The sequence below is a fragment of the Emydura macquarii genome, unplaced genomic scaffold, assembly GCF_026122565.2.
Source record: "Emydura macquarii macquarii isolate MOO-44397 ecotype Brisbane River unplaced genomic scaffold, CSIRO-AGI_Emac_v2 contig_3322, whole genome shotgun sequence".
Taxonomy (NCBI): Eukaryota; Metazoa; Chordata; order Testudines; family Chelidae; genus Emydura; species Emydura macquarii.
This window is the reverse complement of record NW_027133459.1, coordinates 388,792-400,742: the sequence shown is the minus strand read 5'-3', so window position 1 is coordinate 400,742 and position 11,951 is coordinate 388,792. Positions and strand designations below refer to the sequence as shown.

General features: G+C 56.8%; 1 protein-coding gene across 1 annotated transcript; it reads right to left on the bottom strand.

Annotated features, from left to right (window-relative positions):
- Positions 1-957: 957 nt before the first annotated feature.
- RNF212B (ring finger protein 212B) lies at positions 958-10,055 on the bottom strand. Its single transcript, XM_067533154.1, has 13 exons — positions 9,956-10,055; positions 8,918-8,970; positions 7,882-7,956; positions 4,847-4,962; positions 4,039-4,099; positions 3,674-3,702; positions 3,360-3,406; positions 2,659-2,701; positions 2,466-2,523; positions 2,313-2,370; positions 2,003-2,042; positions 1,580-1,701; positions 958-1,082 (listed from the first exon to the last, which is right to left on the bottom strand). Exons 1-13 carry the CDS (start codon positions 10,053-10,055, stop codon positions 958-960), a joined length of 927 nt encoding a protein of 308 aa, XP_067389255.1.
- Positions 10,056-11,951: the final 1,896 nt, after the last annotated feature.

Sequence of the window (11,951 nt, the reverse complement as noted above, 5' to 3'; positions counted from 1 at the left end):
CTAGAACCCTGATCCCTGGGCCACGCTCTAGAGTCCCTACTCTAGAATCTGGTTTCCCGAATCATGGCTCCCTCCGCTTACAGGCTGGTGCTCTAGAACCCAAGCCCTTCCAACCAGGCAGGATTCAGGTACGGGGCCTTCTCCACCCTCCCCCCAATGCTCCCCCTCCTTCAGGTGCCTCTGTTTCTAGAGTCTATCCTGGTTCGTCCATTTCCTCCCCCCCTCCCCCGGGCTCTTTACAACCCGGTCAGAGTCCCCCCCCCCCCCCAGCGTGTGGAGAGAGCCGAGGCGGGAAAGGGTCCGCCGGGTTCCCTGGGTTTGGTTTTACAAACTGGGCTCCGGCCCTGGGGCAGGAGGGTGGGTGGAGAGCGGGCGCGGGGGGGCAGAGGGCACAGGGGGGCTGCACAGCGGGCGCCGGGGGGCCCTTTCCCCGGTGTCCATCGTTCCTTGGCCTTGTTCCTTTTGGGAGTTGTTAATTTATAGCGCACGGTTGGCGGGAGTTAAAGCGAGGTGTAAACCCCCTGCCTGTGGCCCGTGTCTGAGTCGGGGGGCAGGGGATGCGGGAGGGGGGTTTCGGTTCATTTGTGCAGGAGCGGTGGGGGGGGTCGGCGCTGAGCCCCCCTCCTTCGCCCCCAAACGCGCCGCACCCAGCTGGCCCAGCCATATGATTATTAAGGTGGGAAGCCGGGGCAGGGGCTGGGCCAGACTGGGGTAAGCCCCAAACGGCTCTGGTCCCAGCTGGGGGGGGCAACGGGGGGCTGGGCCCAATGCAGGGAACCCCAAACAGCTCTGGTCCCAGCTGGGTGGGGCAACGGGGGGCTGGGCCCATTGCAGGGAACCCCAAACGGCTCTGGTCCCAGCTGGGGAGTAGTGGGGGGGCTGAAGCAGTATGGGGAGCTGTGTGGGAGGGGCTGGGGGGTGGGGGACAGGTGTGACGGGGGCTGCCCCCCAGCACAGTCACGCAGGGCCCCGGGGGGGGGGGTCACGCCAGGGCGGCGTAGGGGTCACTGAGTGCAGCAGGGCCCGCGTGGTTTCTGTGCCCCACACGTTACAGCTGGGGGGCCCGGCTGGCATGGGAGGGCCTGCAGGGAGAGAATCACAGAGCAGCCTCTCAGTGGGGAGGGCGCCCCCTGAGTCCGTCCCCCCCCCAGACTTCAATCCAGTCTCACTCACCTGCCCTGCTGGGAGGGGGTGAGTTGGGGGGTGAACCTCAGCTGTGGGGGGGGGAGAAAAAATTACCCATAATGCTTCAGACAGATGCCCCCACTCAGCACCCCAAGCCTGTGCCCCTCAGCCCTCTTCCCCCCGGGATCATCCCCCCCCCCAACCCAGTCTCCCCTGCCCCACTCACTTGTGAGAGTCGTGGTCTCTCTGCACTCTGGCTCCCCCGGGGGTGGGGCCCCCCTCACATCTGTGGGGAGAAGGGAGGGGTGAGTGGGGGGACCATGCGGCTCTGCCTATGGGCTGGGAGGGGGAGCCCCTGATCTCTCAACCCCCCCATGCCTCAGGCTGGGTGTGGGGGTGGCTTGGGGGGGGTGGTAGGCATTCAGAGCCCCATGTCCCATCCCCGCCAGCTTACCTGCTAAGACGCTCAGCCCCAGAGCAGGGGGGCCCTGGCCAGTGCTGCCCTCCACTGGCCCCCCACCAGAGGGGTGCAGGGGGAAGATGCCCAGTCCGGGGGTCTGGGAGGAGGAGGCAGTCCTGGGGGGAGAAGAGGAGGAGTTAGGGGAAGGGGAAGTGTGGCCCCACAGAACCCCCCATCCCTGCCTGCTATGGGAATCCCAGCCCCATAGACACCTCTGATTGGGGATCCCAGCCCCATAGATTCCCCCTTGCCCTGAATCATAGAATATTAGAGTTGGAAGGGACCTCAGGAGATATCTAGTCCAACCCCCTGCTCAAAGCAGCACTAACCTCAGCTATATCATCTATATGGGGAATCCCAGCCCCATAGACTCCGATGGGGGACCCCAGCCCCATAGATCATGCCCCCTCGACTCACCGGTAGGACAGGCTGTGGCTGGAGGCTGGAGATGGGGTGGCTGCAGAGCAGAGGGGAGACAGCTCAGGGGGGTGATGGATTTGAGGGGGGTGAAATGGGGCAGGGAAAGATGGGGGTCAGGGGGATGGGCCACTGAGGGTTGATCCAGAGCTGGGGGGGGGCAGCTGGAGCCCCTGGGGGGCGACCCCTCCCTTGGCTCTGGGGCCTGTCCCTGTGAACGCAGCTGAGCTGAGATCAGTTTTCAGCCTGCTGTGGGGCAGCCCACGCTGCCCCCTGGGAGCTGTGGGGCAGCCATCCCCGGGCCCCTCACCGATGCTGGAGTTAATGGGTGTCTCTGGCCCCACGGCGCTCTGGGCAGCTCCTGCAGCCTGCTGGGAAAAGGAGCGAGTGTGAATCAGAGGGCAGCCCCCCCACACACACCCGGCCTGAGCCCCACACCCTGAGGGGCACGAGGGCAACTCACCGGCCAGCGGAGGGCGCCACATACGCGGTAGGGGGTGGACTCGAGCGAGGAGGAGCGGCTGTGGGGGGGAGAGACCTGGTTACACAGTTGCAGGGGGGCGCCCCCCAGGTGCACAGGCAGGGCTGGGCCCCGCCAGCAGTGGGCACCAGGACGCACATGGGGCAGGGCTGACACACACACACACCCCCCTCACCTGACAACCTGGCTGCAGTGCTGGGCAAGGGGCCGTGGGGTGCCTGTGGGGAGAGGCAGGCGTTAGTTCCTGAGGCCCCCCCGGTCACACTGATACACCAGACCTCGCACGCCTGCTGCCCTCACACACCCACCAACCCACGGGCACCCCAGCCCTCGCACGCCCACCAACCCACAGGTACCCCGGCCCTCGCACGCCCACCAACCCACGGGCACCCCAGCCCTCGCACGCCCACCGCCCCATGGGTCTCCCCAGCCCTCGCACGCCCACCAACCCACGGGCACCCCGGCCCTCGCACGCCCACCAACCCACAGGCACCCTGGCCCTCGCACGCCCACCAACCCACGGGTACCCCGGCCCTCGCACACCCACCAACCCACGGGCACCCCAGCCCTCGCACGCCCACCGCCCCATGGGTCTCCCCGGCCCTCGCACGCCCACCAACCCACGGGCACCCCGGCCCTCGCACGCCCACCAACCCACGGGCACCCCGGCCCTCGCACGCCCACCGCCCCATGGGTCTCCCCAGCCCAGGCACACCCACTTCCCCACAGGCACTCTGGCCCTTTCACGCTCACCACGCCGCAGGCACCTCCAGTCCTCGCACATTCATTCACCCCCAGGCTCTCACACGTTTGTCCCCCCCCCACACTTTCCCTGTTTCACGAGGGGTCCGTGGCACCCCCGGGCGCCCGCCTTACCGCTCTGCGCGGGGGACGTGATGCCGACCGGCCGTGGGGTGCTACCCCTGCCCAAGGGAAAGGGGGACAGCTCAGGGGAAGGGGATTGGGGCACCTGGCACCCCACTCCCAGTGCCCCCAACTCCCCACACCTCCCTGCCCAGCTTCCCGCCCCCACTGACCCCCAACTCCCCACTCCCTCCCACCCAGCTTTGCACCCCCACTGCCCCCCAGCTCCCCACCCATTGCCCAAGGCTTCACTCCCCCAGCCCCCCCTTCCAGCCCCACAACCTCCCATACATCACATGCTCTGCGCCCAGGAGGGGTTTGCTGACCTGCTACCCTGGCATCGGCTGGGTGAAGCCTGCGGGGAGAGGGGCAGAAGGGGGGGTCAGTGCGTCCTGGGGGGCAGGAGAGAGACAGAGACACAGGGACGCAGCTGCCTGCGGGGTGAGTGGCACGGACGGACGGATGGCAGGAGGGACAATGCACAGATGGACGACGGCCAGGCTGACACACAGACGGACAGGCAGACAGCGGGCGGACGAAGGGATGGATGGATGCAGGCCGACGCACGGAGGAACAGCCAGCGGTTGGGACGACACCTGGACAGGTAGACGGACGGGGGCAGGCCGACACACACACACACACACGGACGGGGGCAGGCAGGCCGACGCACAGACAGACGGACAGCGCTCGCCTTGAGGACGCTCAGATAATTCTTCAGCTCCCCGTTCTCCCGCCTCAGCACCGCCAGCTCCCTGGGGAGGACAAGGACACGGGGGGTCAGAGGAAGAGGGTGGTGCCTCGATCTCCCCACACCCAGGGTCCCACCACCTCATGCAGGGCAGGGGGGGGTGTGCTGGGACACGTGTGCGAGTGCCAGGCTAGGAGTGTGTTGCATCGAGCGTGCCAAGTGTGGTGCCATGGCAAGTGTGCCGGGGGGATTGGCAGGAAGGGGCCAACGAGTGTGCCAGGGTGAATGCCACACGCGTGTGTGGGACACGTGTGCAGCCGCGTGTGTTGCTGGGCCTGCATGTGAGGCGGAAGGTGCACGGACACCGGCAGGGTGACCGTGAGTGTGCAAGGGCACGTGTGCGCATGGGAGACAGTTAGCAAGTGCCAGGCTGCATAAGGGTGATGAGGTGTGTGCATGGGTGTGGGTGCCCAGGCGTGCACGTGTGATGAGGTTGTGTGAGTGGGTGTGCAAGGTGACGAGGGGATCTGTGTTCACGTGTGATGGGGTGTGCGTGTGGGTGTGCATTGTGGTGAGTAATGGGAGTGTTGTGTGGGGAGCAAGGACACATGGGGGGGGTGAGCAGTGGGCTCTCCATGTCCGAGGACAAGTGTGCAAGAGGCGAGCTGTGCCCGTGATGGGCGTGTCAGGGGCCGTACCACAGGCTGCCCTCCCTGCAGGGGGGGAGGGAAAGGCTGTTCGAGTCCCCCCCCAGGTTTCCCCGGTAGCTGGACGGGGTCCCCAGGGCGCCCCCCGGTGGCTGGGCTCTCACCTGTCACAGGTGGCGAGTTTCTGGCGCGTCTCCTGCAGGGACCCCTCCGCCTGGGACGCCCGGTCCTTGTAGAAGGAGAGTAGCCGTTCATTCTGCGCCCGCTGGAAGCTCCACACCTGGGGGGCAGACACGGGATTGGGGTGCAGGCCGGCCCCTCTGGGGGGCACTGGCTCCCATCCAGGCCCGGGGGGCGGGGACCCAGAAGGCAGCTACCTCTGCGACTATTAACGCTCCTGCTGACTGCCCTGAGATTCCCCGTGATGATTAATTCGCCATCCCCATTCGACTCCCTCCTTATCTGGCTTCCTCAGCGTAATTAATTAGCCCGGCACTGATTATTAACCAGCCCCCGGCTTGGTTATTAACCCAGCCGCTCCTGACCTGGAATCCCCCCTTCGAAGACGGGGGGCCCAGCCTGCAACCCGGGCTCCCCTGAACCCTCAGTTGGGCAGACGGCGCTGGCGGTGTCTTCTCCGCCCTCACCGTTCCCATGGCTCCTCTGTGCCCTTCTCCCGTCACAGTGTTGGTCTCTCCTCTCCGCCTGGAGATTCTTCGGCGTAGACAGCCAGCGACCCCTAGATCAGCCAGCCTGACCCACACTCCTTCGTCCTGGCTGGATATCTCCGTGTCCATCTGGGTTAAGTTGGAATGGGCCCAGCTCACCCCGAGATCCAGGCCACCATGGCCTCCTCACTCCTTGCCACGCCGGCAATCCTTGGGTCAGCCGCAGATCTGCTCAGCAGTGAGCTTATATTGACTTCCGGTCACAAAGTCCTCAAAACATCGAGCTTCGAGGGACCTCGAGAGGTCACCGGGTCCAGCCCCCCGCGCTGAAGCAGGACCAAGGCAACCTAGACCAGCCCTGACCAGGGTTTGTCCAACCTGGTCTTAAAAACCTCCAACGACGGGGACTCCCCGATCTCCCATGGGAGCCTGGGCCAGAGCTTCACTCCCCTGAGTTAAAATTTTTCCTCATGTCTGTAGTAAGAAGTGAGAGCTTAAGGCCTGTAAAACAGGCTAAGGCCTAAATGGAAAAAGCCGAGTGAACAGAAGTATAAGGGGTCACTCAAGTTAACTGAAACTGGTACAGGAAAGTGCTGATACTGCAAGATTGTAAGACTGCCAAAATATTACTAAAATATGTAGTAGGTATAAGAGGTACCAAGATACTAACTCTCTGAAATGACACTTTTATGGATAGAAATGATACATGGAGTGGCGGTGCCCAAATCAGCCAATCAACGGAAAAAGGTGGTATTAGTCTACGTCAGGAGGGTGGCAACTACCTACGTTAAAGGGGGCAGAACGAAAGTGTATGTAACAGTGTATAAAAGAGGGTGTCACAGGGAATACCGGCGTCCGGTCTAGGGGATAATGGAAAGTCCCGCCATTGGGCCGAGACCATTGTAACGCCGCCTATACGAAACTGACCCAGAGATACTCTGTAAGTCACTTCTCATTGTGCCGCACGCAATAAACCTGGCCTGGGTGCCTTTGTTGCTCAGCTAATCCGTGGTCGTGTCGACTCATTCGATCATGAGAGCTGTCTCAGTTTCCTGATCAGAGCTGGGACAGCATCTACTCAGAGACACATGCATGCAGCCTACACTGATAAACATTGGTGACCAACACACCGATTACCACAATGTCTAACCTCAGTCATCCTGGCTGCTGATTAAGCCCTGGACATCTTCTCTGACTGCCAGTGACCATAGAGAACAATCGGTTCCCGTCCTCTCGAACAGCCCTCGACAGATTCAAAGACTGTTACCAGCCCCCACCAGTCGTCTTTACCCAAGACGAAACACGGCCAGTGTTTTTAGCCCTTCCTCACAGGCCGAGTTTTCGAAACCTTTGATCGTTTATGGTGCTCGCCTCTGGACCCTCTCCAATTTGGCCACATCTTTCCCCATCCAGAACTGGACCCAGTATCCTGCTAAGGCCTCACCAGCGCTGAGTAAAACGACATAATTACCTGCCAGGCCTTACATACAACGCCCCAGAATATTTGTCTTTTTCTTGACTGCACCATGTTGTTGGCTCATATTCAGTTTGTGATTCACTCTAACCCCTACCTAGCCCATCCCCGTTTTGTAGCTGTGCATTTGACGTTTCCTTCCTAAGTGGACTTCTTTGCACTTCTCTTTGATGAGTTCAGACCAATTCTCCAATCTGTCCAGGTCCTTCTGAATTGTAATCCTGGCCTCCAAAATCCTGGCTGCCCCTCCCAGCTGGGTGACGGCCTTAGAAGCCTTAGCTTAGAAGCCTCCGCTCCGTTAGCCAAGTCATTAATGAACGTATGAAATGGTGCTCGACCCATGACTGACCCCTGCAGGTCCCCACTACAAACGGCCTTCCAGTTGGCAGTGAACCATTGATAATGGGCTTTCAACCAGTCGTGCACCCAGCTTATAGGGATTTCATTGAGACCACATTACCCTAGTTTGGGGATATTATGAGGGACTGCGTCAAAGCCTTGCTAAAATCAAGCCATATCACGTCCACAGCTGCCCCCATCCACTCGGCCAGTCACCCCATCAAAGGAGGAAATGATGCTGGTTTGGCATGGCTATTCCATATAAATGTTGAATACCGCCAGGCCCAGAGCTGACCTCTGTGGGACCCCACTAAAGACATCCCCACCGGGTGGTGGTTCCCAGGTGAGGACTATTTGTTGAGATCTGTCCCGTCGCCAGTTCTTAATGTGTGCTCCGTTGATATTGGCTCACTGCCCGGTTTTCAATCTGGGTGTCACGCGGTGCTGTGTCACACACCTTACAAATGTTGCAGTCTGTCACATCTACACAGTTCCCTTTACCAGCTAAACTTGTGATCTCCTCCGAGAAGAAGGTCAGCTTTATTTGACTGAACTGTTTTCCGTAAAACCATGGCGACTGGCATTGATTGTATAATCAAACTCTGCCCTTCAATTCTTCGTTAACAGAATCCCATGGAGCTTTTTCATTCTTTTCCCCGGGATTGAAGGGCGCTGGTTCTGATCTGCCCCCTCCATTGGGGAACTGTCTGCCCCTTACCTGGGAAATGTGGGCCAGATATTTGAGAGCCGTTTCCACCGGGCTCTTGAAAAAGATCTTTTCTTGGGGTTTCATCTGTGGACGAGAAGGAAATAGGCAAAGCAAGTTGCGGGCAGCTCCCCCCCCCCGACCCTCCAACAATCTGAGCCATGTAGGGCACCAGGCAAAAAGGACTGGCATCTGAGGAGCACATCTGAATGAAGATCAAGAGAGACGTATCTACAGACATATGTGCCCCAGTTTAATAAAACCTGACGCTAGAAAGCTCTGTCGATTTTACCCTGAGCTGCACAATCTTCAGTTATTTTTTGCTAGTTGCTAGCACTGGAACACCGTGATTATGAGAGAATTTCAGTTTTCATTTATACCAAAAAAAAAAATCCTACATTTCTAGCCTTCCTGATTGTGGTGGAAGGTTTGAAAATGTGGATCCCACCTGAAAGCAAAGGAAATAAACCTTAATGAACCAGAGGTTCGAATCTTGCTGGGACCTGGGTAGCAGTCTCTACCACGGCGTTTCCTTGCTCAAACATACCACGCACAGGTCAGCCCCTAGAATAACTGTGATTGCCTTTCAAAGCATGAGCTTTTTAAGAGATAATAAATCTCCCAGGCCCCACTGAGATTTGAACTGCTAATCCCTGCTCTATGGAGTCAGGCCCTGGGTTCCCTCAGCACAGGAAGGAGGTGAGTTAAATCTGAGGAGCGAAAGGAGGCTGAGCAAGGAGCATTGCTTTCAAGCTTCCAGGGCGATTTTCAGGGAGGACTATGGGACACCTGAAGGGGGTCAGAGGTCCATATGTCAGAATCCACCTGGAGTTTTTGGGCCAACATGGTCAGATCATTTCAGGGACCTAGAATGACCAAAAGAGAATCATTTGGGGCCAAAACCCCAAAAGATCCACATGCTAAATTGAAATCAGAGCAGCCACACAAAACCGGGCTAAGATCACAGCTCCAGCTAAACCAGCATCACCCTCCACACGTAGACGAGAGAAGGAACGAAGGATGGTGGAAGAGGAGGAAAATAACTCACGTTATTGGAGAGAGACAGATATTTGCAGGTCACTCCACAAATGGGGCATTTCTCTGCAAGGGTTGAAACAAAGGATCATTTATTATGGTGGTCGCAGGATCAGTACAGAGTTTATACAGATTTAACTAAACCTGGAGAGTTAAAGCGGTATAATTTGCATGTATAGGCAAGGCACTCTTACTGTTCCTCGCCTTTGCTTTCTACTGAAACAGAGAGTCTGAAAAGGAAAGAAAATGGAGGAAACCCCCCCTCACACACACTTTAGCTCCCTTTTTACTTTTTTCCTCACTGGAAAAAGTTGATTTTTAAAAAAAAGTGTTACTTCCTCTCACTTTCTAACATTTTTCAAGCTAGTTTTGCACTTTTCTTGTGGAAAAAATGTGTGAAATGTGCTTTTTACTCTTTTCCACACAGAAAAAAGAGTGAAAAAGAGATTGTTTCTATCATTTCCCTTTCTCTCATTCCCCAATGCTTTTTTAATAGGGGCGAAAAGTGCAACCACTCCAACTATTTTCCCTATTTTCTATTACTTTTTCACAATTTTTCCAGTCAGAAAAAGTTAATGAGGGTGCAAATGCGGGTCCCTCCCCCACTTTCTTTAACTTCATATTTTGAACCTTCCCCCTCCTTTTTCCAATGGATAAATGGTAGGCAACGTTTAAAAAAAAAGGGAATTTTCCCGGTATCTCAAAATGACAAATGTCAATTTCTTCTTGAAATTCAGAAAAAATTATTTTTAAAGGAAAAAATCATCATCAAGGGGAAAAGTTTTGAGAAACATTTAATTGTTGAAAATCTCTCTTCAAAATGAATGAAAAATTATGGGTTTTTTGAGAAAAAATTGTTTTTGGGGGGCAATTTTTCCAAGAAATTTCATATTTGAAGGAAATTTTATTTTTGTGAAACATTTCTCGGGGGGGACTCCGATGATGGACCACCATGTGCATGGTCCCAGAGGCTTCCGGAGGGAGCCGTACCCCATTCCCTGCCCCTCAGAACCCTGGGGACAAAGCATGGAGATCAGGTCCTGGGTCTCACCGGCGGCAAAGCATTTCCTGCAGAAGAGGTGTCCGCAGCTGGTGATGCAGAAGTCAGCGCCCTCTTGGCGGAAGCACTGGTTGCAGTGGAACCAATCCATGCTGTGAGGGAGATGGACAAGGGGAGTTAGCTACCGGCCATCCTGTTCTGGGAGGGAGGGATGGGGATCAATCTAGGGACAGATGGATGAAGAAGGAGGGAGACGTGGGTAAAGGCGAATGGATAGGGATAGATGGATAATGGGATGGATAATAGTGTGTGAGGATGGAGTGGAGGAGGGTTTTGTGGCTGGATGGGTGTTAGGGTGACCAGATGTCCCAATTTTATAGGGACCATCCAGATATTTGGGGCTTTGTCTTGTATAGGCACCCATTACCCCTTATCCCGATTTGTCACACTTGCCATCTGGTCACCCTAACCAGATGTGTATGGGGATGGATGGATGGATCGACAGTGTGGGGCGGGCTAGAAGGATGTGGGGGATGGATGGACAGACAGATGGATGGAGTGGGGGGGATGGTTGGCTGAAAAGAATCATATCCCTTATTAATTAAACAAATATATACGATTCATTAGCGTTTTGAGATTGATTTGTATTTATTAACACATTAATGATGGTGGTCTATTGACTGAAGAATATTATTTATTTTATTAGCTGTTACGTATTTATAATGAATTACGTGTAACCGCTTGACTCTGGACCACTGTTAACAAATAGTGCTAATTATTTGCTAATTGAGCAGTGATTGTTCGGTAACAGTAACGGATTTGAAATATTCAAGGCAGGTTCTCTGGCCTGCGTCATCCAGGAGCTAGATGATCCCACGGTCCCTTCTGGCATTTCAATGGACGAATCTTTATTCTGCTCCGTGGCTTGTTAGTTATCATCAGTCGTTAGTGGGCATTCGTCCTTTTGTGGATTATTCTAGTGTGTCTCCTGGCTTATTTACGACTGTTGGACTGGGTTTAATTAAGCCTGGCTTATGGGTTGTGTATTTCCGACTGAATCTCGGGGGTGTTGGCCAGCAATTTGGGATCGCTCACTAATTACGGGGTAACACTGCCCGGGTTCTTTGTCCATCCCAACGGGCCACGTGAATAGTGACCGAGCCATTAGCCGCGTCTCTTTGGGGGACTAATGATTGCGAGCCGGCTAATTTCTGTGTTAATGAGGCGCTTTGCCTCAGGTCTTCGTTAGGGTGGAGGTTATTAATCCCAGCCCCTTTATTAATGAGGGAGCACGTAATTAGCACCAGGGCGTGCTGTTAATTAGGGGCGACTGGCTGTCCCTGCCCCAGCCTTCCTTACTGGATTAATGACCCTGGGGTTAGCGCTTGGGCATTATCCAGGTGTTAATTGGCTCTTGCCAGGCCATTATTCACCAAGGGGACAGGGCTGTTAATTAGCTGCTGGGGGAGGGGGCTGCCTGGACACTCCTGAGGCGTTAATTAACGCTGGGTTGTTAATTGGGTAAGGGCCAGGGCCAGAGCATGGCCTGAGTCATTAGAGTCATTAGTTAGGGGTTAATTAATTAGCTCTTAGCGGGGGAGGGGGGTGAGCCGCCATTGCACCTCCCCCAGCGCTAATTAGGGGCAGCTCCTTAGCATGGGTGAGGTAGTGAGGAATCACTGGGGGGAGGGTTACTAGCCCCCCCCCCGGTGTTTTGTTTGGGTCGCCTGCAGTCAAACAGAACCGCCCCCTCCCCCCCTCAAGTCCGCCTCGAGCCGCCCAACGGTCACCTCACGGCACGAGGCGGGAGCGGCCGTTGGAATGAGCGGGAAACGGGCGGGTCAAAGGCAGGCGCAACGGCCGCTGCGCGGGGCCAGGGGGCGGGGCTCGGGGCGGGTCGCCGCTGGGGAGCGGGGCAGAGAGAGAGGGCGCGCAGCGAGGACTGGGCTGGGGGGCAGTGAGGGGGAGTGGGGGGTTGGGGTAGGGCGAGGGAGGGGGGGGCTTAGGGCAGGAAGGGGGTGTAGGGGGAGGGGCAGTGGGAGGGTTG

Bases quoted from the DNA above. Each gene is read 5' to 3' on its own strand.
- RNF212B (XM_067533154.1), bottom strand. From the start codon at position 10,055: ATGGATTGGTTCCACTGCAACCAGTGCTTCCGCCAAGAGGGCGCTGAC. The intron at 8,971-9,955 runs GTGAGACCCAGG...CAACCCTTGCAG, and splicing joins CAGGAAATGCTTTGCCGCCG to AGAAATGCCCCATTTGTGGA. The intron at 1,702-2,002 runs GTGAGTCGAGGG...TTCTCCCCCCAG, and splicing joins AGCCACAGCCTGTCCTACCG to GACTGCCTCCTCCTCCCAGA.